This window comes from Castanea sativa, chromosome 5 (genome assembly GCF_040712315.1).
Source record: "Castanea sativa cultivar Marrone di Chiusa Pesio chromosome 5, ASM4071231v1".
In the NCBI taxonomy this organism is placed as follows: Eukaryota; Viridiplantae; Streptophyta; class Magnoliopsida; order Fagales; family Fagaceae; genus Castanea; species Castanea sativa.
The window spans coordinates 73,873,137-73,897,693 of NC_134017.1; the positions used below are offsets into that span (position 1 = coordinate 73,873,137).

Sequence of the window (24,557 nt, forward strand, 5' to 3'; positions counted from 1 at the left end):
TAGCTGAAGATTGAAGTGAAGAATGGTGCGTAAGTGCGTTTTGCACCGAATTGGCGTGTATCGCGTCGGCCCGAATCAGCGCGTATCACGCTGAAAAAAATATTTTTTTTAAAGGCGGACGCGGCACGGACGTGCAGGTAGTCGTGTCGCCTGCGCATCCCCGCGTCGGACGTGGGTGCAGCGGCCCAAACGCCGCACCCGTGCTTCCTAGTTGATAATTCTCATCATCTTTTGTTGGCCAAAAAAGGCAGCTTAATATGCCGTCTTTGTTATTTAGTATAGACTAGAAGTCGTTAATAATTCTTATTATCAGAGCCTACCATTTACATCATTATGCTATTTTGTAGTAGTACTTTAGATTAAGTAATATATTTGAGCTTTGTAAGAGAGTAATTAAAAGTGTGTGTGATTATCAATTAGTTTGTTTTTTTTAAAATAAAATAAAATAAGTAACAATGATGTTTAAAACACATCACGTTTTTGCAACAACGATGTTTTAGGGATTTTATACCTAAAATAGCCTCAAGTATTTGCTTAATAACAAAATTATCATCATGTAAAACTCTTGCCTGTTTGACTCTCCAAAGCTTGCAACTTCTCCTCACAAGCTGTTTTCATGGAAAGAAGACCATACGATCCACACCAGACACCACAAGAACAAGCTCAATGGTGAGCTCCGCAAGCTATTTTGTTGAAAAGACTCTCTCTCTCTCTCTCTCTCTCTCTCTCTCTCTCTCTCTCTTCACTTTTTACTTCTTTTTTGTGGTTGATAATGATATTAACCAAACAGATAATTGTTAGTTTGCATTGCACTATTCATTTAATATTTATATTGTAAATTAAACAAATATGTAGAACAATGTACACATTTATTAAAAGTATACAATATTGTATACATTTGCATGAAAGTATGTAAACATTTATTTAATTTACAAAATATGAATCTTACATGAATAAGATAATATAAACTAATAATTTCCTTAACTAATAAGTAATAACTAGCTAAGCACTTATATGCAAAACTTAAGCCATGCAGTGTGAGTTTGAGTCTCGCGAGAGGTCTGGGGAAGAGGATGCGGAGCTGCAGCGTAGTACCAAGAAAGTTAAGGAGGATCAGCCCCTCGGCGCTTCACAGGGGGGCTTTGCGAGGGATGATGTAGCTAGGGGGACTATGTCCTTCAAGGCAAAACTTGTAGGTGACATTCCTGGCGCCTATGCGCAGGCTTTTAAGTTCCAGGCTGATGAAGAGGAGGAACCTCTCTCTGATGAAGAGGTAGATGACCCTCCTGAGGGCAGCCTTGTTGCCATTACCTTGTCTAAGAAGACCAAGATGAATATCCGGGCTAAATGGGCTCACTCCCTCATCGTGAAAGTCTTTGGAAGAACGGTTGGTTTCCATCACCTTCATTCCGGGATCATGCAACTGTGGAAGCCGGCGGGAAGGCTTGAGTTGCATCGATCTAGAAAATGACTTCTATTTATGCAAGTTTGGGTTGGTGGAGGATTTTGAAAAAGTCTTGAAGGGGGGACCTTGGTTTATAGGGGAACACTACCTTACTATCCGTGCATGGGAGCCATATTTCAAGCCTACGAGTGCCGCATGCTCCAAGGTCGCTGTTTGGGCCCGCTTACACGGGCTCCCCATTGAGCTTTACGACATGGAGGTACTTAAGGAGATCGGGAGGGCCATAGGACGTGTGCTCCGGATTGATGCCAATGCGGCGGGCACGAAGGGCGTTATGCGCGGCTGCATTCAAGTTGATTTGGACTTGCCAGGCCGAGGAGTGTCCTCATTGGAAGATTTAAACAAGAGATTTTATATGAAGGTATTGGGTCTCTTTGTTTTTCTGTGGAAGATTGGGACATAGGAAACCTCGGTGTCCATATACGGTCAAGGAAACGAGAGGTAAAGATGGATCAAAGCGGTGAGAATGAACCGAGAAGGAACGCAAGAGGCCCGACGAAAACCCCAATCCCGAGGGAAAAGAAGCGAGGAAATGAAATGGATGATTATGGCCCTTGGATGTTAGTGGAGCGTAGGAAGCACGCTTCTAATTCCCGGGCTAACCGTTCCCAATCCTTCATGTCAAATCCGGAGCAAATCACGGCATTTAATGCCAAAGATTTGGGCCGGCTAAGAAGGCTTACCGGATGCAAACCCACCAACCAAGGCCCCTCTTGTCTCACCGGAAGGAAAGCGTAAAAATAGGAGATTGGACAACACAAGTAGTTTGGACCCCACCACCCCATTCAATCAAGAGCCAACGGATATTGAATTAATCCAAGGTGCTCGCCCGGTGCACTTCATAGGCCTTTGGGTTTGAAGAAAAAGGGTACTTCGTCTCTTCCAAACCCACCAAGGACGGAAACTAGGACGCCTAATCCAAAAGCTAGCAATAAGTTCAAGTACACAACAAGAGAAACCCCGATTAGCCATGGGAGACAAATCACAAGGCAATGGGCAATAAGCCTCCACGGGAAGCTCATGCCACTATCCGGTTTCCCTCATTCGGCTAGATTCGAGCCTCTCCCACCATGATATGGGGGTGGTTCGATCGGGAGCAACTACGGGCATGGAGTCTCATTTTTCCTCTAACCCAAGAGAGCCAAAAGCGGGGTTCCTACCTCGACGAGATCCGGCTTGGCTAACATGGGACAACCCCCGGTGGAGATTCCCGACGGACGTTCCTTCAAAGGCGAAGGGGATTCTGGGGTGGAGAGCACTATCACTAACTTCGCTGGATCGTCTCTTGCCAAAATCAAACCTATTGAAGGAGGTCCAAACAAGGAAAATATCGGCGGATGGACTAACAGTAACAAGTTTAGTGGGGTCTTCGGAAGCAATCAAGGTGATACGAGGGTGTGTGGGAGATATCCACGGATAAATCTTCGATCGAGTTCACGGGAGCAACTGTGGGGATCATGGAGCATGCAGTATGCATTTGGAAGAACACGGATCTTTCGAAATCCAAGCTGAGAGAGCTGGGTTGGAACTTGCTAAACCAAGCAAGGAATCGGTTCCAAGTCAGTAGGGATCCGCCCATCGCCCAGCCAGTGTCCATGAATATCATTTGTTGGAATTGTAGAGGGGCTTTAAACCCCCGTTTTAGACATACATTGGATAGTTTGATGAATAAGTATAATCCTTCTCTTGTCATTGTGACGGAAACCCGCATTGGTGGTGCGAGGGCTAAAGACATCACGAGATAGACTCCCTTTGATGGAGCCATTCACAACGATACTATAGGGTATCTTTGGAGGGCTGCGGGTTACTCGGAACTGCGAGTAGTGGAGGTTACTCTTTTGGCAAAGACGAGAGCGGGAAATCCACGTAATTGTGAAGGTACTCGCCTCGAAACTGTCTTGGATTTTATCTTGTATTTATGCTAGCCCTAGATTTGCCGAACGTAGATCGCTTTGGGATAATTTAGCAAAAACTTCGACTATAATTTAGCACGGATTTGTACTAGGAGATTTCAATGAGGTTTTATCTAGTGCCGATAAGTGTGGTGGCAACCTGAGTTAATATGAGAAGAGCCCAAATTTTTAAAGAGCAGCTAGATACGTGCAAGTTGATTGACCTTGGGTTTCGGGGGCCGAGATTCACTTGGGTAAACAAGCGAGAAATTGGTCACTTCATCCAAGAACGTTTGGATAGGGCCTTTGCAAATCGGGATTGGGTTAACCTATATCCGGAGGCCTCAAATCACCCATCTCACTAGGGTGCATTCGATCCTTTGCCCAATTCTTCTCGGCTGGAAAAGTCTCCCTCTCGGTGACCGAGCCTTTTAGATTTCAGCGATCTGGATGACTCACCCCCTTTTTGCAAATGTACTTACTAATAATTGGGTAAGTGACCTCAACCTAAGAACAAATCTTCTTAAGTTCTTGAGGCCGTGGGAATTTGGAACAAGGAGGTTTTTGGGAACATCTTTCTTAGGAAGAGACGGGTGGAGGCTCGGCTTGGTGGCATTCAAATTGCTTTAGGCAAGTTGGCCTTCGGCCCATCTCCTAGCTACGGGAAAGAGAGTTGATGGAAGAATGCGGGTTATAGTTCGGCGGAAGAAGAATTGGTCGGTCGAGTCGAGGTATAATTGGCTGATCCGGGGAGATAGAAATACTAATTTCTTTCACACTTCAACTCGATCCGAAGGAAAAGGAATCGAATCCTTTGCTTTAAGGATAGCTCGGGTAATCTGTTGCATAATGAGGAGTCTATTGCTGCAACTATTAGAGAGGGTTACATTTCTGTTCACTACTAGTGAGGCTTGTGCCCCCATCTCTCGTATGGAACATCGCTAGTTGGTCTAATAAGTTGTCAAGTGAGGACGGTGAGGCGATTAGCGCCTTGATCCACGGGGAAGGAGGTTAAAGAAGGCCTTTGGAGCATGAAACCCTTCAAGGCACACTGGTCGGGATGGAATGCATGTTTGGTTTCTATCGGGCGAAAGCGGAACACCTTGTAAAGGAGGTAGTGGTGAGGGAAGTGTGTGAAATTTTCAACACGGGAGTCATGCCTAGCCACCTTAATCAAACCTTGATCACTCTCATTCCAAAATGCGCAGAGCCGATTGCCTTGGCTTATTTAGACCAATTAGCCTTTGCAACACGATCTATAAGGTTGTGACAAAAATCCTTGTCCGGAGAGAATTAGACCCCTGTTAGATGAATTGGTTTCCCCATTACGACGACTTTTGTTCCCGGGAAGGAAAGAGTTTGGATAATATGATAATTGTGCAAGAGCCGATCCATACCATGAGCACCAAGAAGGGCGATCAAGGCTATATGGCAATAAAGATCGATCTTGAGAAGGCCTATGACGGACTTGAGTGGCATTTTATCGGGGGATGTCTTGAAGCTTTATAATTTCCTCGGGACACGGTGAAGCTTATCATGAGCTGCATATCGGGTTCTTCCATTTCGGTCCTTTTTAACGGAGGAAAGCTTGATCCTTTCAGTCCTTCAAGAGGAATCAGGCAGGGGGACCCTCTTTCTCCCTACCTTTTCATCCTGTGTATGGAGGTTTTGGGGTTTTTAGTTGAAGATCAGTGTGCCTCTAATCTGTGGGACCCTCTCAAATCTTCCCAAAATGGTCCCTCTTTTTCGCATCTCTTCTTTGCGGACGATCTAGTTCTCTTTGCCAAAGCTGATAAGAAGAATTGCCGGAGCATTCGGGACACTTTAGATACCTTGTGCGCTTTACGGACGGAAAGTGAATATGGCTAAGTCTAAGGTCTTCTTTTCGCCAAATGTTGATAAGGAGAACCGGGGAATTTTGCACCATTCTTGGATTTAAATCAACTCCTAACTTGGGGAAGTACCTTGGATTTCCCATTCAACATAAGAACTCCTCCTCTAGGGATTTTGACTTCATTTTGGAAAAAGTCCATAATAAACTACAGGGATGGAAAGCCAAACTGCTCTCCATGGCTGGTCGCTTAACTCTCACCAAAGCTGTTCTTTCAGCCATCCCCTCATACACTATGCAAGGGTGTATTTTGCCTAGTAGAATCCATGCAAACTTGGATAAGGTGTGTATGAATTTTATGTGGGGTTCTACGGATGAAAGAGAGGAAACTCCATATGGTTGGTTGGGCTAAGGTGACAAAGCCAAAAAATATAGGAGGGCTAGGATTACATGCTGCTAAGGAAAGAAACACTACGCTGGCAGCTAAGCTTTGCTGGAGATTGAGGGAGGATAGTGGAGAGCTCTGGTCCAGAGTTTTGAAATTGAAATACAAGAGAAGGTCTCTCTCAAGTAAGGCTTCCAAGTCTAGAACCTGGAAGGCAGTGCTTCATGGTGCAGCGGTTTGTGAAGCGGGTTCAAAATGGTCTCTGGGCACCAATAGCCAATTGTCTTTTTGGTATGATAAATGGTTGGACTTGGGCACTGTCAGGGAATGCATTGAGGGGCCTCTTCAGAAGAGTGAGGCAGATTTGTGAGTTTGTGACATCCTCACCAATGGTATATGGGAGCTGCATAAATTATCCTTTATTCTCCCTCCCATTATTAGCCAATCCATAAAAGCAACCCCTTTTAGAACTGCCTCAACCTGCAAGGATCACTTGTCATGGATTGGTAGTCCGTAGGGCTTTTGATGCAAAAGGTGCCTACCTTATTGCTTGTGGGACTGACTTCAGAGGAGAGTGCTTTAGGGGTGCCTGGTTATGGAAGTTAAAGACTTTGCCAAAAATAAAAAATTTTATTTGGAAATGCTACCATAATAGCATCCCTGTGAAGACGGTTCTGGCTCAAAGGGGCATCCAACTTTCTACTATATGTGACGTTTGTCATGGGCATCCAGAGACCATAAGTCATGTTCTAAGGGATTGTAAGGCTGCACAGGGTTTCTGGGCAGAGGCAAATCGGCCAAATGAGATTCTCCACACCTTTGATATGGATGTTATGGATTGGATCAAAGCGAATGCTTGTTGTAATATGCTCGCTCAGGGGAAAGGTTATGCTTGGGCACATTTGTTCCTCTTTGGCATTTGGCATTTATGGCTCCGTAGGAATAAATTGATGTTCCAACCTCAACAATCCCCGAATGTTCCAAACGGTCGAGGCGCATGTATATGAATTCCGGTTTTGTGTCCTTGACCAAATTGAACCTAGGCGCGTACCACTATTCGTGGGTTGGGTTAAACCCCACGAGAGATGGGTGAAGTTGAATACGGATGGTGCGGTGAAGGGAAATCCGGGAATGGCGAGTGCGGAGGGTTTGTTGCGTGATTGTCATGGTAATTGGTTATGGGGTTTTGCAAGGGCAATCGGTATCACGTCGAGTCTTCTTTCTTGAGTTGTGGGCTATCCGAGATGGGTTAGAGCGTTGCTGTCGCCTATCTCTTGAGGCGGTGGGATTGCCGAGGTGGATGCCTCGGTTGCGGTATCCCTTATCTCTAAAGATACTCATACTAATGGGGAGCTTTCTTCTCGATTGATATTTGCAGGAACCTCATGAAGAACTTCCAGCAGGTCAGGTTGAAGCACTGCTTTAGAGAGGCCAACCGGTGTGCAGACGCCCTTGCTAAGTTTGGCACCACCATGGAGGAAGATTTTATTGTTTTTGAGTCCACTCCTGCTTTTGTTTTGAATCTTTTACTGATCGGACGGATGGGCTTGACCCAGAATCGTATTTGTAATATTGTGGTGGAGACCACCTAGTTTCTTTTCTTAATGCCAGTTTACCAAAAAAAAAAACTAGCTAAGCACTTGGGAAAGGGAAAGTGAATAGCAACGTATATATTATAATAATGTTGCTGTTGATCAGCAGTCTTTTAGCTCTGTAGCGTGGGGGATCATGGGAAGTGATGGTTACGCTTTTGACGTGTTTGTCAACATATAATAATAATAATAATAATAATTATTATTATTATTATTATTATTATTATTATTATTAGGATGGTCTACATTTGAAATGATATTATAACCTTAACATTACAATTATGTCCTTTTTGGCAATTTGCATCCAAAACAAAAAAATTTGATCTTTCAAACAACAATGTTTACAAGTTTTACCAAATGTTCAACTATGATTTTCAAAATCCACGTTTTAAAATTACTATTTTTTAAAAATGCATTTATTTAAACAACATAATCAAATAGACCCAAAGTAGCTTTATTATTATTACTTTTATGGGAAAGCAAAGTAACTTTATTAAAATATAAAGCCACTGACAAAATTAATGAGAATACCACTCAGTTATAAATGCTAGAATAAAATCTCGTTTCATTTTAATTTCTCAAATGCCTTTCCTGTAAATTGTATTCATATATACTTCATATGAGTATCAATTATCATGATTGTATTTTGTTTATATCTCATTTCATGGAATGCCTTTATGTAAGAGTCATCACCGACTAGCATAGGCCGGTGATTGTTTGTACAAGCATATGCCTGCGTGTTTCATAGTATGATATATCTTTGCATGTGGTTGGCTAGTAACAAGAATGTAATATAGTGTGAGAAAAACAGATGTGAAGAAACCAAGGGAAGCATGAGCAAGGTGTGGAGATGGAGGAATTCAAGATGAAGAGAAGTTGCTATTATTTACTTTTCCTTCGCATTATTTTCAACTATACGTGAGTTATTTTAGTGGCTTATCTCCTTTGAGTTCTATAAATAGCTATTATGCCATATGCTTGTAATCATCCAACAAGTGAGATAGCAAATAAATATATGTAAGGAAACAAGAAAGCAAAGAGTGAAATAGTGAAGAGTGGTGTGTATAGCAAAATGTGTGCTATGCTATAAGTATCAATAAAACTCTCTTTTATTGATAATTCCAATGTGTATTCTATTCTGAGTATAGTAAGATTTATTGCAATGTATTTGATACTTTCATCTTGAGTGTTTTTTTTTTTTTAATAGATACAATAGTATTTCAATCTTATATTCTTATGGCATCAATTCCATGATAATTGCTCTTATTCAACATCAATCTCTTATTCAACAATAAGTGACTTTACTAGTTAAGTTAACTGGAACACATTAAAAAAACATTAATATGTTAATATTAATACAATGCATGAATGAACTACTATTTCTATATTCAAAGATTTGAACCCTTTTTTATATGCTCTTTATCTTTTTCGTGGTAAAATAGGTATTTATTTAATTATACTACTACGTTTAGTTGATCTTGGAACCTTTCTTAAGGAATTTTTCTAGTTCAATTACCCAATCTATGTGGGATAAGAGAAGTACATTGTGCACAAATACAAATCATCTGTTCCACTTTTTGTCTTTTACTTTATGTTCTACCAATACAACTTATAATGAATTTCTCTAACTTTTCTTATAAAAGAACCAGAATTTAAAGTGGCATCTTGGTCACTTGTCCCTCCGTGATCATACAAGAGTTTTACACTAATATGCACGGATTTGATTACTCTGTACATCATTTCTTCACTCGCATTCGAGGTACGTGCATTATAGTCACTTCGGATCTTATATCCAAGGTGCTACACATTTCGAAGGTAGCGCATCCTGACTATCCTGGCTGTCGTCGTCTTAAGATTGTGTCTAAAGATGAGTTCATGTCTCTATTCTGTGAGACACCTTCATCATAGGGTGAACTTCAAAACACCTCATGCTCGACCTTTGCTAAAGGTCCGAGGTTCCTGAATATGGTGATGACATTTGTTTTACATCTCTTGTCTCATTATAATTCTATTACTGAGCCTCGTGCTTGATTTTTGTTGTCCCTCCTTGAGAGGCTTACTATAGACTTTCCCTCTCACTTTATACTCTCCCTTATAGATGTCTATAAGGACACGGCGACCCATGAAAAACTTATTTTCCCTTCTGCTATCACACGAATTCTTCGCCATGCATCTGTCTCCTATCCCGAGTCTCCTCACTTCTCTAACATGTGTGCCATTAACGTGGCGACCATTAGACAAAGCGAGGCCCAGCTTTGACTAAAGCGGCCACGGACTGAGACGGTGACTCCTCCAGATTCTTTCACTCCATCTTCATCCGCCCCTTCTTCTACGAGTGGTGTGACCCTCGAGGCAATCATGACGCAGCTTTTGGGCATGGATGCTCACCTTGATACACTCACTACTGAGATGTATCAAGTGAACACCCATGTTAGTTGTATTGCATGATGATAGGCTCACCTTGGTGGCTTCGTAGAGTCTCCCTCTCCTTCTCTAGAGGCTTCTGAGGACGAGGACGATGGTGGTGACTTTGATGGTGATGCTAATAAGGATGAGGCTTCTAGCTCTTCCAGTATGAGTAGTTTTAGGTATGAGAGTAATCATGTACTTAGGGGGAGAGTTAGTCTAGGAGATATTTTTGTTGAGGTTGTTATTACATTCTTTCACTTATCTCTTCATGTGTTGTTTCTTTTCTCTCTTTATGCACATGCTTTTTATTGCTTATATGCAATCTTTTATTTCTATTTCACACTAAGATGCCGTGATGAGTTTTGTTTAAAGTGTTTCAGAAATACAAGTTGTCAAAGTCTTCCTTGCCACGAACTCTCTTCTTGCAAAGTTTGGTATAAGGTATTGGGAATCCTTTACTTGTAACTGCTTGTTGTGAAAATAGTGGATTCTCGGAAGTGGTGACCTTAAATTCTCCTGGTGGGATTTTTGCCTTGAAAGGTTTCCCCATTCGTAAACAAATCACCGTGTTGCATTTGACTTAGTTGGTGATTTGTTTATTCTATCATGCATATTACATATTAATTGAATTAATTAATTAACTTGGCTAATTAATTGGTTAATTTATCACAAGGGGTCAACACATTCTTTGGCCTATCACTATCTATACATACATACATGCATGCATGCATACATGTGTGTGTGTGTGTGTGTGTGTGTGTGTAAATTAAACCGTATCATTTATTGTTACTAAGCTCCTGTTGTGCCATCATCCGCTAAGTCCAAACGTAATCATTTTTTTCTTATTTATTTTTTATTACTAATTATTTTGATAACATTAAATATATAAATTGACTTTACACATTCATATTGGGTGATTTTAAAAATTCAAAATTGATTTTATTTTTGAACAAGGAAGATCAACAATCTCACTTTTGAGCATGGAAATAATAACAGATACAATTGGTTTATCTTCGGCAAATTCTTGCACACACAACAGGCCAACATGTATGCATCTCAAAATTTCCATTTCAAAGCATGGTTCAGATATCATTAGGTTTAGGTCTATTAAGGCTACAATGTTGTATGTGTTCCATAGTTTCCATGCCTACCATAAAAAGCGGATTGAAATTTTAGCATCAATAAAATATTAAAAGTTATAAGAAACAAGCATTGGAGGTTTTCAAAATAATATGGCAATGAGATAAGACTCAGTTCTCCATTTTACTTTTGGATTGAGCAACATGTTTTAAAATAAGGATTTGAAGTGCCAATTTAATTTTAGGCAAAAGCATAATAAAATCGGGATGCCCATTAGACCCAATTCAAGTGTAATATTTTTAATTAAAAAATGTCACATCACTTAAATTAAAAATATGCTAAACCATTGTTTTGTTAGCCACATAGGTATGGAGACTAACAATAGTAGCCACATAAGTATATACACAAACTAACTTATGAAATCCAACAATTAAAAAAATTAAAAGTTTATATAAAAATTCATGAAGAACAAAGTGAGTTTTAAAAAGGTAATTCTCAAGTTATTTGATTTTTTTTTTTTTTTTGTATATTTTACTTTTGGATGACATATTTATTTCCTTGAGTTGTGTTTTTGATAAATCAATTTATGGTGAAAATTTATTAGGTATTTATAAACTTTTTAAGGTATTTTGTTAGATTTTTCCCGCATCTTATAGATTTACCCCAAAACATCAAAAAAATTTAATTTTTTTTTGTTTTGAAATTTAAAACCTTAAATTCTTAATTATCTATACTAGTTGAATTCATATTAATCTAAGGTCACTTGCAATCTACACTGAATTCAAGATCTTAATTTGACATGAGAAAAATCTAATTGTAACTGTGGGGGTAAAGTAGATAAAATATTTATTTGGATCTTGGGCCTGATTTGGTGGTGTAAGTCTGTCTGAGCAGAGTTTTTAAGGCCCATAAGCTAGTGCACACTACGAGAGGTGGAGGAGTCGTCCGAGGAAGAGTACCTCTTCGGACGGGCCCAGTGAAGGTCATGGGACATACCAAGGGATTTAGAGACAGAATTCCGGAAGATCTGTTGGGTAAAGGCGTGATCCACACAATGGTTGGAAAGAAAAATGTGTGAGAAATATTAGAGGAGAAAAAGCTGCCACCACCGCATTAAAGACCATGTACCTACCTCCCTAGCCACATTAATGGAGAAATGACATCTGAGCAGTGAGGTTCAGCTTTCTAGCTGGTATTTGGAGGTTTAAAGAAGGTGCTGGATGGGACAAGTATCTAGGAAAGAGATTGGTGATACACGTGGAAGAAAGAAGGAAGAAGAAGAGGGATACAAGAGAAGAAGAGAGATATAAAAGAGAGAGAAGGGAAGAAGGAAGGGGGGATTGAATACTTGAACTGTATTTGTAATATTGTTCTTAAAAGAAAGAAAGACAACACAAGTTGTCCTTGGCTTACGTCCGAGGAGAGATTCTTTGTTGTTCTCATCTATTGAACTCGTGGATAATAGCAATCTAACCTGTTTTTCCCTTTTTCCAACATCCATAGTCTAGGTTTCAATCCCACACTCTACAAATTTTTATTGTATAAGGCTCTTTGGACCTGAGTCCACCTAGTGATTGGACTGAGTACAATTTGTGCACTTACAATTGGCGTCGTTTGTGGAAAATCTAGTGCTAAGGGGTTGGAACATTATGGCAAGCTTAGATTTGCATCATGCAGAGTCTCAGGGCTCCTAGCGTGAAGATCACTTTGAACATCTCGAGCGTCAGAGGGATCAAGAGGGAAGTGTGCATACGGTACATCCCAGTGCAAGCCATACGCGTGGTGAAAGCAGGGCCACCTACGAGGATGACGCCAAGGCCATGCAGAAGGAGATTAACCACCTTAAGAAAAAATTATGCCGTGTCAGACGAAGGTGAGCCTCACCTCCTTCCAATCCTTCCTCTGGGTGCTCCTAGGGAAGCAGTTATAGTCCAAGGTCCAGAACTCCTCCTAGCGAAACTTTCTCTTACGAGAAGGATGAGCTTCCGGGTTGTAGGCACAAAAAGCCTCCCTCTTGGGGTTTGGGAAGCGATGCTATGAGCAGGGCGTTGCTTTAGATCTCCAAGTCCCCTTTCTCACGTAGGATCGAGAAGGGAAAGCTTCCACGATGGTTCACCCAGCCCACTTTCACCATTTATAATGGTAGGACGGACCCAGTTGAGCATGTGAGTCACTTTAATCAGAGTATGGCAGTACACTCTTAAAATGAAACCTTGATGTGCAAAGTCTTCCCCTCTAGCCTGGGACCTGTTGCTATGAGATGGTTTAACAGACTAAAGGCGGGTTTTGTTGATTCTTTCATGGAACTCACTAGGGCATTTGCGTCTCGATTCATTACATGCAACAGAGTTCCTTGGCCTTTGGACTCATTGTTATCTATGGCCATGAAGGAGGGTAAGACCTTGAAAACATATTCTGATAGATACTAGGAGATGTTTAATGAAATCGATGGCGATTTTGATGAAGTGGCGATTAACACTTTCAAAGTGGGCCTCCCAACTGATCATGATATAAGGAAATCTCTGACCAAGAAGCCCGTGCGGAGTGTTCGTCAGCTCATGGATCGCATTGACGAGTATAAAAGGGTTGAAGAAGACCAACAACAAGGTAAGGGTAAAGCGAAGGTTATCCCTCAAGAGAGGAGGGATTTCAGGTCGGATAGGTACAGTAACAATAGGTCGAGGAGAGATTTTTCTAGGCAATCTGGCTCAGCCACTCCTCATGTAGTTAACACAGTGTTCTGAGAACCAGTGCACCAATTGTTGGAGAAAGTTCGCAAGGAGCCCTACTTCAAGTGGCCTAGTAAAATGGCCGGGGACCTGCAAAGCGGAATCAGAACCTTGTTTGCCAATATCACCAGGATGTGGGCCATACTACTGAGAATTGTCTGACACTTTGGAATAATTTGGAACAGCTGGTCAATGAAGGAAAGTTGAAGCAACATTTATATCAGCCCAATGGACAAGGAAGAAATTCGAGTTCGATTAACCAAAGGAACAATTCATCTCGGCCCCCCTTAGGAACGATTAATGTCATCCTTGCAGCCCCAGGTAGGACCAGTTCCTGTCCTACGAGGGTCATGTCCGTATCACGTGTTCTCACCGAGGAGTCTGGCTCTAGGCCGAAAAGAATTAAAGGTGCTCCTCCGCCTATCTTGGGCTTCTCGAACGAAGATAAGGTTGGGACCATCCAACTGCATGATTACGCACTGGTGGTTACTCTAAGGATAGGGAACTACGATATGAAGAGGGTGATGGTTGATCAAGGTAATGGTGCGGATATTATGTATCCTAACTTGTTTAGGGGGCTCGATTTGAAGCTTGAGAATCTTACGGCTTACGATTCACTACTAATAAGATTATTAGTTGCAAAGTTCTTCAGTTCATCAACAATGAAGATTAAGAAGCTTCTTGGTCACAAAACCCTTGGCGTAAAAGCGCAATAGCTTCTTTAGAGAGAATGATGAACAACTCTTCTTCACTTGTTTCTTGGTCAGACCTTCATAGCTTTAACACTTGAAGTCTTAAATCATCCTAGATCTACCTAATTACAAGTAAAGTGTATTTTGTCAAATGATTAGTCAATTACATAACATATGTCCATAACACATGATTTTTGGTTCTTTGGTGGTAAAATAGCTTCTTCTTTTTGCTAATATACAATTACCATTGTGAATGTTTTTATTGTTTTTGTTAAGATTTTGGGTTGAACAGTTGCTAGTTGGAGGGGGTCTAAGGTTTTGGAATGAGGGCAACTACAAAAATGATGTATATAATTTGTAAAACAAAATTGGACCAGGGGGGTCTAGTCCCCTTGGGCCCCCACCTGGGTCCGTCTCTTATATAAACACATGAATATCACTTCCAAAACTTATAAATCACTTTAATATCATTATCAAACCTTAGATAAAAGAATCTCAAGCAAAATTATAAAACCCACTAAAAAATATAAGCACTTTTTACTCAAATAAAAGGGTTGAAGATGCTTAGAGGTTCCTAGGGATTTTCCAATAATCTTGCCAAAAAATTGATGGTGGAGATGTTGGTGAGGAGTGCTACCAATGGGAGAGTGAGGGAGTGAGAGGAGTTTTTGTGTGTTTAAGTGAAAAAAAAAATTAAAAAAAAAAAGAAAAAGAAGAAAAAGAGGAGTGATGGACGACCAAGAGAGAAGAGATATTTGTTAGAATGAGTGATGGGGGATGATGGGGTAGGTGGGGCACATGGGATCCAAAATTCTGACCTTAAATTTTTTTTTTTTTTTTTTTTTTAAACCTAGGATGTTACATAGGTAGCCAGTGAAAGAGTAATATATATTTTTTTACGAAAACCATAAAATTCTTCGTTGTCTTGTCTTTTTGTACTTTTTATTCTTTGAGCACTAGAGTAGGAAAAATCATATTTGCAATTTTCGGTATTATATTTTTTATGACATTTGGAACTCAACCGTTTATTGTATGCATGATTATCTCATAATTCTCTCTATCTCTCTCTCTCTGTGTGTGGGTACACGCGCATAACAATAAGACTCAATTCTTCCTCTTATTATTGGCTTGAGCAACCTTTTTAAAATAAGGATTTAAAATGCCAATTTAATTTGAAGCAAAAGCCTAATAAAATTGGGCTGCCCATTAGCCCAATTCAAGTGTAATTTTTTTTAACTAAAATATGTCACATGACTTAAAAATTTGACACAACATTGTTCTTTTAGCCATGTTGGCATTGAGAGTAAATGCATTACTGCTCACTAGAAACTTAAGGGGCCAAAAGTGCTCCCTTGAAAATTTTGCTAAATATGCACTTTTGGTCCCTCAAGTTTCATGATGGTGCACACTATTTTGTGTGTATATTACACACATGCACACCCAAACATAAACATTAATTTTAACACTAACATAAGCATATACACAAACTAACATACAAAATTCAACAATTTATAATTTTATAGAAACATAAAATAGCTAAATGAGTAAATATTTACTTTAATAACTTGCATTAAAAGTTTATATAAAACAATTCATGAAGAAAAAAGTTAATGAATTTTAAAAGGTAATTCTCAAGTTATTTGATTTTTATTTTCTTATTTTTCATTTGGATGACATATTTATTTTCTTGGGTTGTTTTTTCTTTAAAACAATTTATGGTGGAACATTATTCAGTATTTATAAATTTTTTAGGTATTTAGTTAGATTTTTCCTGCGTCTTATAGATTTAGTTATGCCAAAACATCAAATTTTTTAAATTAGTTTTTTCTTTTGACATTTAAAACCTTAGAGTCTAATTACCTACCCTAGTTGAATTTATATTACTCTAAGGTCACCTACAATCTACAATGAATTTAAGATCTTAATTTTCCATGAGAAAAATCTAATAGTAACAATAAAAATATTATCAATGTTTTAATTTGTTAATCAACACATATTTATGGATTTCCTTATCATATATAGAAAGTTTTAAGAGAAAGCCTAAACCCTCATACATAATCAATGATGTCATATAAATGTTTCTTAATCAACACAATAATAGTTAATTAATTACCATATTTCATCTCGAAAAGAAGCCCTCAGAGCATCACTTGGTTGTTGGTTATAGAAATTAGTGATCAAAATCAAGTCTGCACATAAAATTTTCCACTCAAAAAATAATACAGAACTAGAGTATCACCTAATTTTTAGTGAAAATATTTCACAAAACTTTTATTTATGTGAATTTTATGTTGTTTAGCATTTTTTATTATTTATTTTGTGGAACACTCTTGCAGGAGAGAGGGAATGGGGTCCCATATTCTTTCAAGAAGCTTGGTTGTTCTTGTTTTTTCAATTTGGTGAAATATTTCTATTTTTATATATTTTAATTAAATTCAAATATTCAACCTTATAAATTCAATTGATATTAGAAAAGAGAACATTGACTGTAGTTTTTTTTAAAAAAAATAAAAAATGCAACTAGTATTTGAATTTAATTGATATTGAAAAAGATAACAAGTTTTTATATTTTATTAATCAGTGCAAGTAATAATTATGACTTTTATACCCACACTTTCGGGCTGGGAATGGGGTCCCATCTTCTTTCAACAAGTTTTTTATTTGTTTGAAATAATGTTAGCTAAAAGATTGGGGGAGGTTTAGAGAATTTAGAGAAAATGTAACTAACCTTTCCATCCTCTTAATATATAGAGATAAACCTATTAACTAGCTACATGTAAGCAAGCATTTGCGCGCACATACACACATACAAAATATCAAAACATGAACGATAACATATGCATATACATAAACATAACGAAAACAATATATTCAAAATTTTATAATTTATAACAAAAAAAACTATATAAAAAGATACACACACAATATCAACGTATTTATAAATGTTTATATATAAAGTTGATGAAGAAGAAAAAATTTAATGAGTTTTGAAATTGCTAAGTACACACCTAAAGTTTGGAATTACTTGAATTTTACACCCTGAAATTTGAGAAATTGAATTTTACACCTTAAAATTAGGTTCTATTAGCAAAAACCGACCCTCCATTTGTTTAAGCTCTTTAAGTAGGTGAGTGAGGTCACTTTCTTTGATTCTGTTAACAAAACTATTGGTGGGCCGTGTTGGCTATAATTGGCACAAAAACAAATTGATGAGATAATTTCGAGCAACAAAATTTGATTCTATTAACAAAAATATTATACTAATATACTACAAATTTCTCAATACTACCATATAACTAAAATCCGGAAGGCTCATGAGAACCAACTTACGGTCTTCACATACAAAGTTGAAACCACATATTGAGTTAAATGGTTGAGGTCCAACTAAGTGGTCCCTATATTGTGCTTTTTGCTCCTTGTCTGCATGTATGTCTGGTTGCATTTATGTGTGTTATATTTAGTAATTTATTAATTAAAGGTTTTAATCTAGTGTGTGCAAGGTATTAAATATGGAACCACCATTGGATAGGCCTATACATCATGGAGGGGTATTCATTACATATAGTGATACACATATGAGGGGCGGAACTAGGAATTTTTTATTAGGGGGGGGGGGGTGGCAAGATTAAAGTATCTTGTGTTGAGTCACAATTCAAGAAAAACTCAAAGTAGATATATGTCATTGTGTATTAGTTTAATCAATATAAATTTTATTAGCAATTATCAAAACTAAATGACCAATTTAGTATCTTAAGGTCATTTCCTCCCTAAGTTTCTATTATATATATATATATATATATATATATATATACACACACACACACACACACTAATAAGTAAAGCTCAAAAAAAGTTTAACTAAAATTTGAAATTAGAATTCAATTTTACGTCATGTGTCTAAATTTATGTAGGGATCACATCATAATTATCTACTTAAGTTTTTTAATCTTTATGTCAGGTGAGTTAACAAGTACAAAATACTAAGAATCAATAATTAATGAATTATAAAATTAGAAAACAAATCACATATATTCAATAAAAATCACCACACGTTCTATCTTATTAAATATTATAACAAAAATGATCATAAATTGTATTAAATTTAGGTAAGAATTTTAATATGTGACTAACTACATTTACTTTAAAAAATTAATTTGACTAATTATTTATATTTTTATAATAAAAAATTAGCTTAATTTTAAATAGATCTATACGTTTACATGAGTTAAAAAAGAGACAGCGAGTAATTAAGAGATGGACTTGATAACATCTTCAGTGGAGACCGCGAGTAAAGCTGCCTTATTTTGACCCAGATGATGGCATCTTTAGATTTTTGAATGTGGATACCTAAATTGGAAGTTAAAAACAAATAAAAATTGGAAAGATGATCATTCTTGCATACTTGCATTGCTTTGAAGCAGGGAAAATGAGGTCTGCTACTTGGTTGATTTCTGGGATTGGTTGGGAGGGTGGGGATAGTTGTGGAGTGAAGTTGGGGATTGAGTGGACCTATGGATCAGTCCATATATTGGTATTGGGATTGTATAGAGCCATGAATAGAGTTTAAAATTCCATTCTAGATGGGAGAAGCTGATTTCTTCAATCTTGAAGATTGGAACTGAAGACGTCAAAAATATTTGGATTTGAGGAGATGCAAAGATGAACCCATGTCTTAATCTCTTATCTGCATTAGAAGCTACTTATCAGCACAAAATCAAAGCTTATATAGTTTATCCATTCTTTTGAGGCCAAGACCTTCAGTTGATTCGGCTCTTGGGGTAGGTGCTTCTCAAAATGGCTGAAACACCAGTAAAAATTCTTTTGAAGTAATATGAATGTTCATTTGTTAATGAAAGTTCCATGTTCATTCCTGTTCAATAATGAAATTATTTGGATGGTTAAGATAATGTTCATTTGACTGGTAAGTTCCATGTTCATTCAAATTTCACTTAACCCGCATGTTACTTTGCCAACTACGCACTGTCATTTCAGACTTTTTTGTGGTAGAATTGTTAGGTGCACATGTGTGAATAAATTCTTACATTAAATAATAATGATAAGAGTAGGCGATTAATATAATATAGTTGAGCCTAAAATCATAAGGTTAAGCCTTTAGAGTTAAGTGGTATCCTATTTATTATATAAACTACTCAATTGGAGGCTCCCCAAGGAATTACCTCCCTAACAAGAATGTCATTTTTCATAAGGTAGATCTCCTAAAGGGTTATTAGGTAGACATTGAAAGAGTTATATGTCTATTATGAAAATTATAAAATTCTTCATCATCTTATGTTTTTGTACGTTTTATTCTTTGAGCACTAGAGTAGGAGTAATCAAATTTGTGATTTTCAGTATTATATTTTCTATGAGATTTGGAACTTAACAATGTATAGTATGGATTATAGTTTATTTTCTATGAGATTTCAGTAATATGATGTGGCATTCCAGGTGTTCTGCATGAAAATAATAGTTTATTCAGTCTGTTATGCTCTAAGTCCCAACGGGAGTCCAATCCAGAACAAAGTTGATGGGCTAGAGTTCCGTCGATATACAAGTGGCCCAACATTAAATTAACGCTCTAATGGATAAGTCTGAGCAAGAAGTGGGCTTGATAACAGCGTCAATGAAGACCGCGCGTAAAGCTGCCTTAACTTGGGCATGAGAAAGGGAAGAAGCGCAAAACTTTTCAGTGACTCCTTTATTTTGAACCAGATGATAGCATCTTTAGATGTTTTGAATGTGGATGGATACATTAGGAGTTAAAAATAAATAAAAATTGGAAAGATGAGTCCTTACCTCCCTTAGGCTTCCTAAGGGCCTGAGTATTAATCTTTTTCCGGTCTCTCTCCCTCTTACTTCTTCCAATAGGGTCTTAGTGCATCATGGCTGAGGCTGTCTGAAATTTAAGAAAATCTAAAACTCAAGTCCGAGGAGGAGGAAGTCATTGAGATTGCTGATGAAAGGAGGGCCAGTGAGATTGAAAGCTGTGTGCTTAGTTTGGTAGGAAAATTTTTAACATGTAAACCGTATAATAAGAAAGCTGCTTTGAGTACTTTAAGGAGGGTTTGGGGGTTGGACATTGAGTTGCAGATTGTGGAAGTGGGTGCAAACTTGTTTCAGTTTAAGTTCAAGACTGAATTTCAGATGGCTAGGATTCTTAAAGATGGTCCTTGGTCTTTTGATAATCAAATGTTATTGCTCAAAAAATGGCAAAGAGGGATGTCTGCAGCCAATGTTATTCTTGATCGAGCTTCTATATGGGTGCAAATTTGGGGAGCACCCTTTGACATGGTTTCTCCACAAGTAGCAACAGATATTGGTGGTCGGATTGGTATGGTGGAGGAAGTGGAAAAACGAAGGTCAAGTGATTCACAAAGCTTGTTCATGCGAGTGAGAGTGTCTATCCCTGTTTCTAAACCATTAAGAAGGGGGTGTTTTGTCTCTGATTCCAAAGGTAACCGTACATGGTTAAAATTTAAGCATGAGAGATTGACCATGTTCTGCTATTTTTGTGGCTGTGTTTGGCATGACTTGAAGCACTGTGCGGGTTTCTTTGCTGCAACAATGGAACTTTAGTATGGTGACTGGCTGAAGGCAGCGGGTGGTCGGTAGAGATCAACATCACGAGCTGAGGGAGAGACGAGGATGGACTCCCAGAACAGGGCGGTGCAGAGAGACACAGGTGGCACGAGTGAGCTGGCTGTGCAGTTCCGATTTCGTGGCACGCTCCCTGTTTTTTCTAAGAATATTCCAATGAGAGGGGCTACAGGATCAATGGATAAAGAAAGAGACTAGAGGGTAAGCCAAGGGACGTGGGTTGAAGCAGATTTTGAGGAGATTTTGGCGAAGATTGATGCGGCAATTAAGGGAGCAGGAGTTATTATCCCCGACACAAGCAAGGCCAAAATTCAGGGAGCTCTCAATAGGAAGGGACGGATATATGTGGCTGTTCAGGAAGCTGGCGTGAGTCCTAATGTAAATGCAAAGCTATCTCAACAAGTTTTAAGGGCCGGGCTTGAGGTGGACTCTTCTAAGTTGGGCTTTAAATTAGGGGTTGATCCAACTGATGGCAGTAAACAAAAAAGAACCAATAGGATTTCATGCAAAGGAAATAAGTGTGGGAAGCTAAATATTAAGGCTTCTAACGTGGTAGTGGAGAGTTGTCCAAGTAGGGGCAAGCTTAAACAGGGTACATGGAAAAGAAAGGATGGGAAACCCATGGAAGAGACTTTGAGCGCTAACATGGATATTGATGTTGGGCAGAAACGCAAAATTGTTTTTGAAGGGCTAGTTGATAATGAGTCGGGTCCAAAGAGAGGTAAGACTACCAAGATGTCTGAACTTATTCTAACGGTGGAGGTTGCTCGGCAACCCCGCCGAACACAATGAGTATCATAAGCAGTGCCGGCTCAACGAATTTGGGGGCCCTAGGCGAGAGCTTTATATAGGGCCTTTTATTATATGTTATTATATATATATATATTTTTTTTTTCAATTAAAATTTATTTTTCTTGCTTTTTGAGAGGCAAAATTACTAATTAAATTTTTACATTCAAGTTCCACTAACATTTCCTTTTCAATTGATAATATAGCTAATCCACTTAATCTTTCTTGTGACATAGTTGATCTTAAATAGGATTTTATTAATTTTAATTTTGAAAAACTTCTTTACGCGAAGCATATGGCAACTGTAACAGGTATAGTTAGTAATATTCTGTAAGCAATACATGCATTCGGAAAAGATTCTAACCTCTTTATATAATTTAGTACATTAATTGGAGAGTTTTCATTTGTTTGCAAAACTTCTCTTAAAATTTTTAGTTCTGAATATAAATCTAAGCCATCAATATCGGAATAAGTTTCATGTGTGAGAGAACATTCAAGATTAAGACAATTTTTTTTCAAACTATCATCATCTAGTGATTTTAGTTTTTCAAAATTAAATAAAAAACCAAAAATATTTTCATATATTTGAAATTGTTCAAACCTACTTTCAATTGAAGAAATAGCTTGATCTACTATATATAAAAAATAATTAATTCTAAAATATTCTTCGGAAGTTGTGTTGTCTCATCATTGACATTCTCATCAAACTGGTTCTTCCTACGAATTATACGTTTTTCACAAAATATAGGCTCTATTTCCATTTTGGTTGCAATTTCTTTAGATGAATTCATAGCAGATGTAAATCCATCTTCTCTATATTTTTTTAAAAAAAGACATGAGACCTTTTAATTGATCTATAGCAACATCAATATGCATGTCTTTCGATTGTAAATTTTTACTAACGAGAGTTAACAAGAAATAATATGTCATACCAAATAGTCATAGCTAGCAAAAACTCAAAACTTTCAATCTCATATGTTGCTAAACAATCGGCTTCACTTTTTGTTTTGGGATCTTCACTTGTTTAACGAGTTGTAACAAAGCATCTCTTATTTCTAGAATTTGAAATTTTATTGCTTTCACACTTTCAATTCGACTTTCCCAACGTGTTTGTGACAATGGCTTAAGAGTTAAACTCATTACATTATCTTGTAAAATTTTCCATCGCTTTGTGGAAGAAGAAAATAGTGTGTATATACGTTGTACTACGCCAAAAAAAGATATAGCTTTAGGACAAGAATTAGCCATATCACATAGGACAAGGTTGAGATTATGACAACCACATGGTGTGTAAAATGCTTTAGAATTTATATCAAGAATTCTTTTTTGTACCCCTTGTTTTTTCCCTTTCATATTAGACCCATTATCATATCCTTGTCCACGTACATCATTAATATCAAGTTCAAGATTTTTTATTGCATTTATAATTTCATTGAAAAGACCTTTTCCAGAAGTATTATCTACCTTTAAAAATTCCACAAAATGTTCATCTATTTTTATCGGACTTATTGAAATATCCACACATCTTAGTATGAAAGTCATTTGTTCTTGATGACTTACATCAGGGGTACAATCAAGTATAATTGAAAAGTATTTTGCTTCTTTAATCTTTTTTATAATTTTACTTTTAATTTCATTTGCTAATAATTGTATCACTTCATTTTGTATATTATGTCCAAGATAATGATTATGGATTGCACCATGTTGAATACGTTGAACATGTTCTTGCATTATTGGATCAAATTCTGCAATCATTTCAATTATACTTAAAAAATTTCCGTTATTTTCTTGATAGATCTTTTCGTTTTTTCCTCGGAATGCCAAATTATTTTTACCAAGATTTTTTACCACCGCTATTATTCTTAATAACACTTTTTTCCAATGATCTTTCTCTTTCTTAATTTGTTCTTGGACATTTCTATCAATTGTTTTATTCTTCAATAATCTTAGTTCTAAATCAATCCAAGTATTCATATTAGTAATATGCTCATTGGTTGTTTCGTGATTTTTAAGAATAGAACTAATATTTTTCCAATCCTTAGTTCCTCCATTAGCTAGTTGATTTGTATTAGATTTTGAATTAAACAACTTGCAACAAAAACAAAATACTTTATCTAGGTCTTTTGAATACACTAACCATTTTCTATCATGTTTCTCCCCATTTGGCAATTTTCGAATATAATGCGTAGTAGAAAAATGTCTAGAGTTCTTATCTATAGGAAAGTTTAGATCATCAACTCTTATTGGACCATTTTCTACTAACAAATCTCTTAATTTTATATCAATAGTTTTCCATTGACTTGGATCAAAAATATTTGTAGGAATATAGTTAGGTTGATCATTAATATTTTCTCTCTCCTCTAAATTATTTTGAGCTTCATTATCAAGAATGGTGACATTACATGTTTGAACATTATCATGGCCACCTTCGTTATTATCATTTTGTTGTATATTTTCATTATCTTCTAACTCTTTTTGATGAATTTCTTGTTCATTTATAAAACCTTCACTCAAATTTTCTGCAAGATTTTGTTTTTTACTAGTAATAAATTTGTCCATAGCTCCTTTTTGAGATTCAATTAGTTCTTCTCTTTGCCTTTTTTTTTTTAGTTTTTCATATCCAGATAGATATTTTCTAGTAGACATTTGTAATTAAAAACTATTTATGAATAAATGAAGCACAATTTATAATTAAAAAAATTACAATTTAATTAGAATAATATAAATTTAATGTATAAAACAATAGAACCTGGTTTATCAAAAGCACAATTGTAGCTTTACTTAATATGATCACTTTACACTTTAAACCTGCACAAAAAATTAAAATTAATATTAATACAAAGTAAATAAGCAATTTATTCTAAGTAGCAGTAAACCCTTTTTTTTTTTTTTTAAGCAAGAGTCAACTTGAACCACAAAGCTAAGACCAGCCCACTAAATCTGATTTCTTAAAAAAAAAAAAAAAAAAAAAAAAAAAAAAAAAAAAAAAAAAAAAAACAAAACGTGTAAGAGGAGTTCTAGAGAAATCTAAAGAGTAAAGACTAAAGCCTTTGACTCTTAAGTGGACCCACTGACCAATGACTATTCTATAGCATT

General features: G+C 37.1%; 1 protein-coding gene and 1 pseudogene across 1 annotated transcript; both read right to left on the bottom strand.

The window, feature by feature from the left end:
* Window positions 1-21,566: 21,566 nt before the first annotated feature.
* Window positions 21,567-22,252, bottom strand: LOC142635780 (uncharacterized; annotated as a pseudogene).
* A 190-nt stretch (window positions 22,253-22,442) lies between these two features.
* On the bottom strand, window positions 22,443-23,623 carry LOC142635781 (uncharacterized). Its single transcript, XM_075809870.1, has 2 exons — window positions 23,599-23,623; window positions 22,443-23,515 (listed from the first exon to the last, which is right to left on the bottom strand). The coding sequence occupies exons 1-2, from the start codon at window positions 23,621-23,623 to the stop codon at window positions 22,443-22,445; spliced, it is 1,098 nt and encodes a 365-aa protein (XP_075665985.1).
* Between the last annotated feature and the right edge of the window lie 934 nt (window positions 23,624-24,557).

Coding starts and splice junctions, on each gene's coding strand:
- LOC142635781 (XM_075809870.1), bottom strand. CDS start 23,623: ATGGGGAGAAACATGATAGAAAATG. Junction 23,516..23,598: donor GAGAAACATGATAGAAAATG/GTTAGTGTATTC, acceptor CAAATCAACTAG/CTAATGGAGGAACTAAGGAT.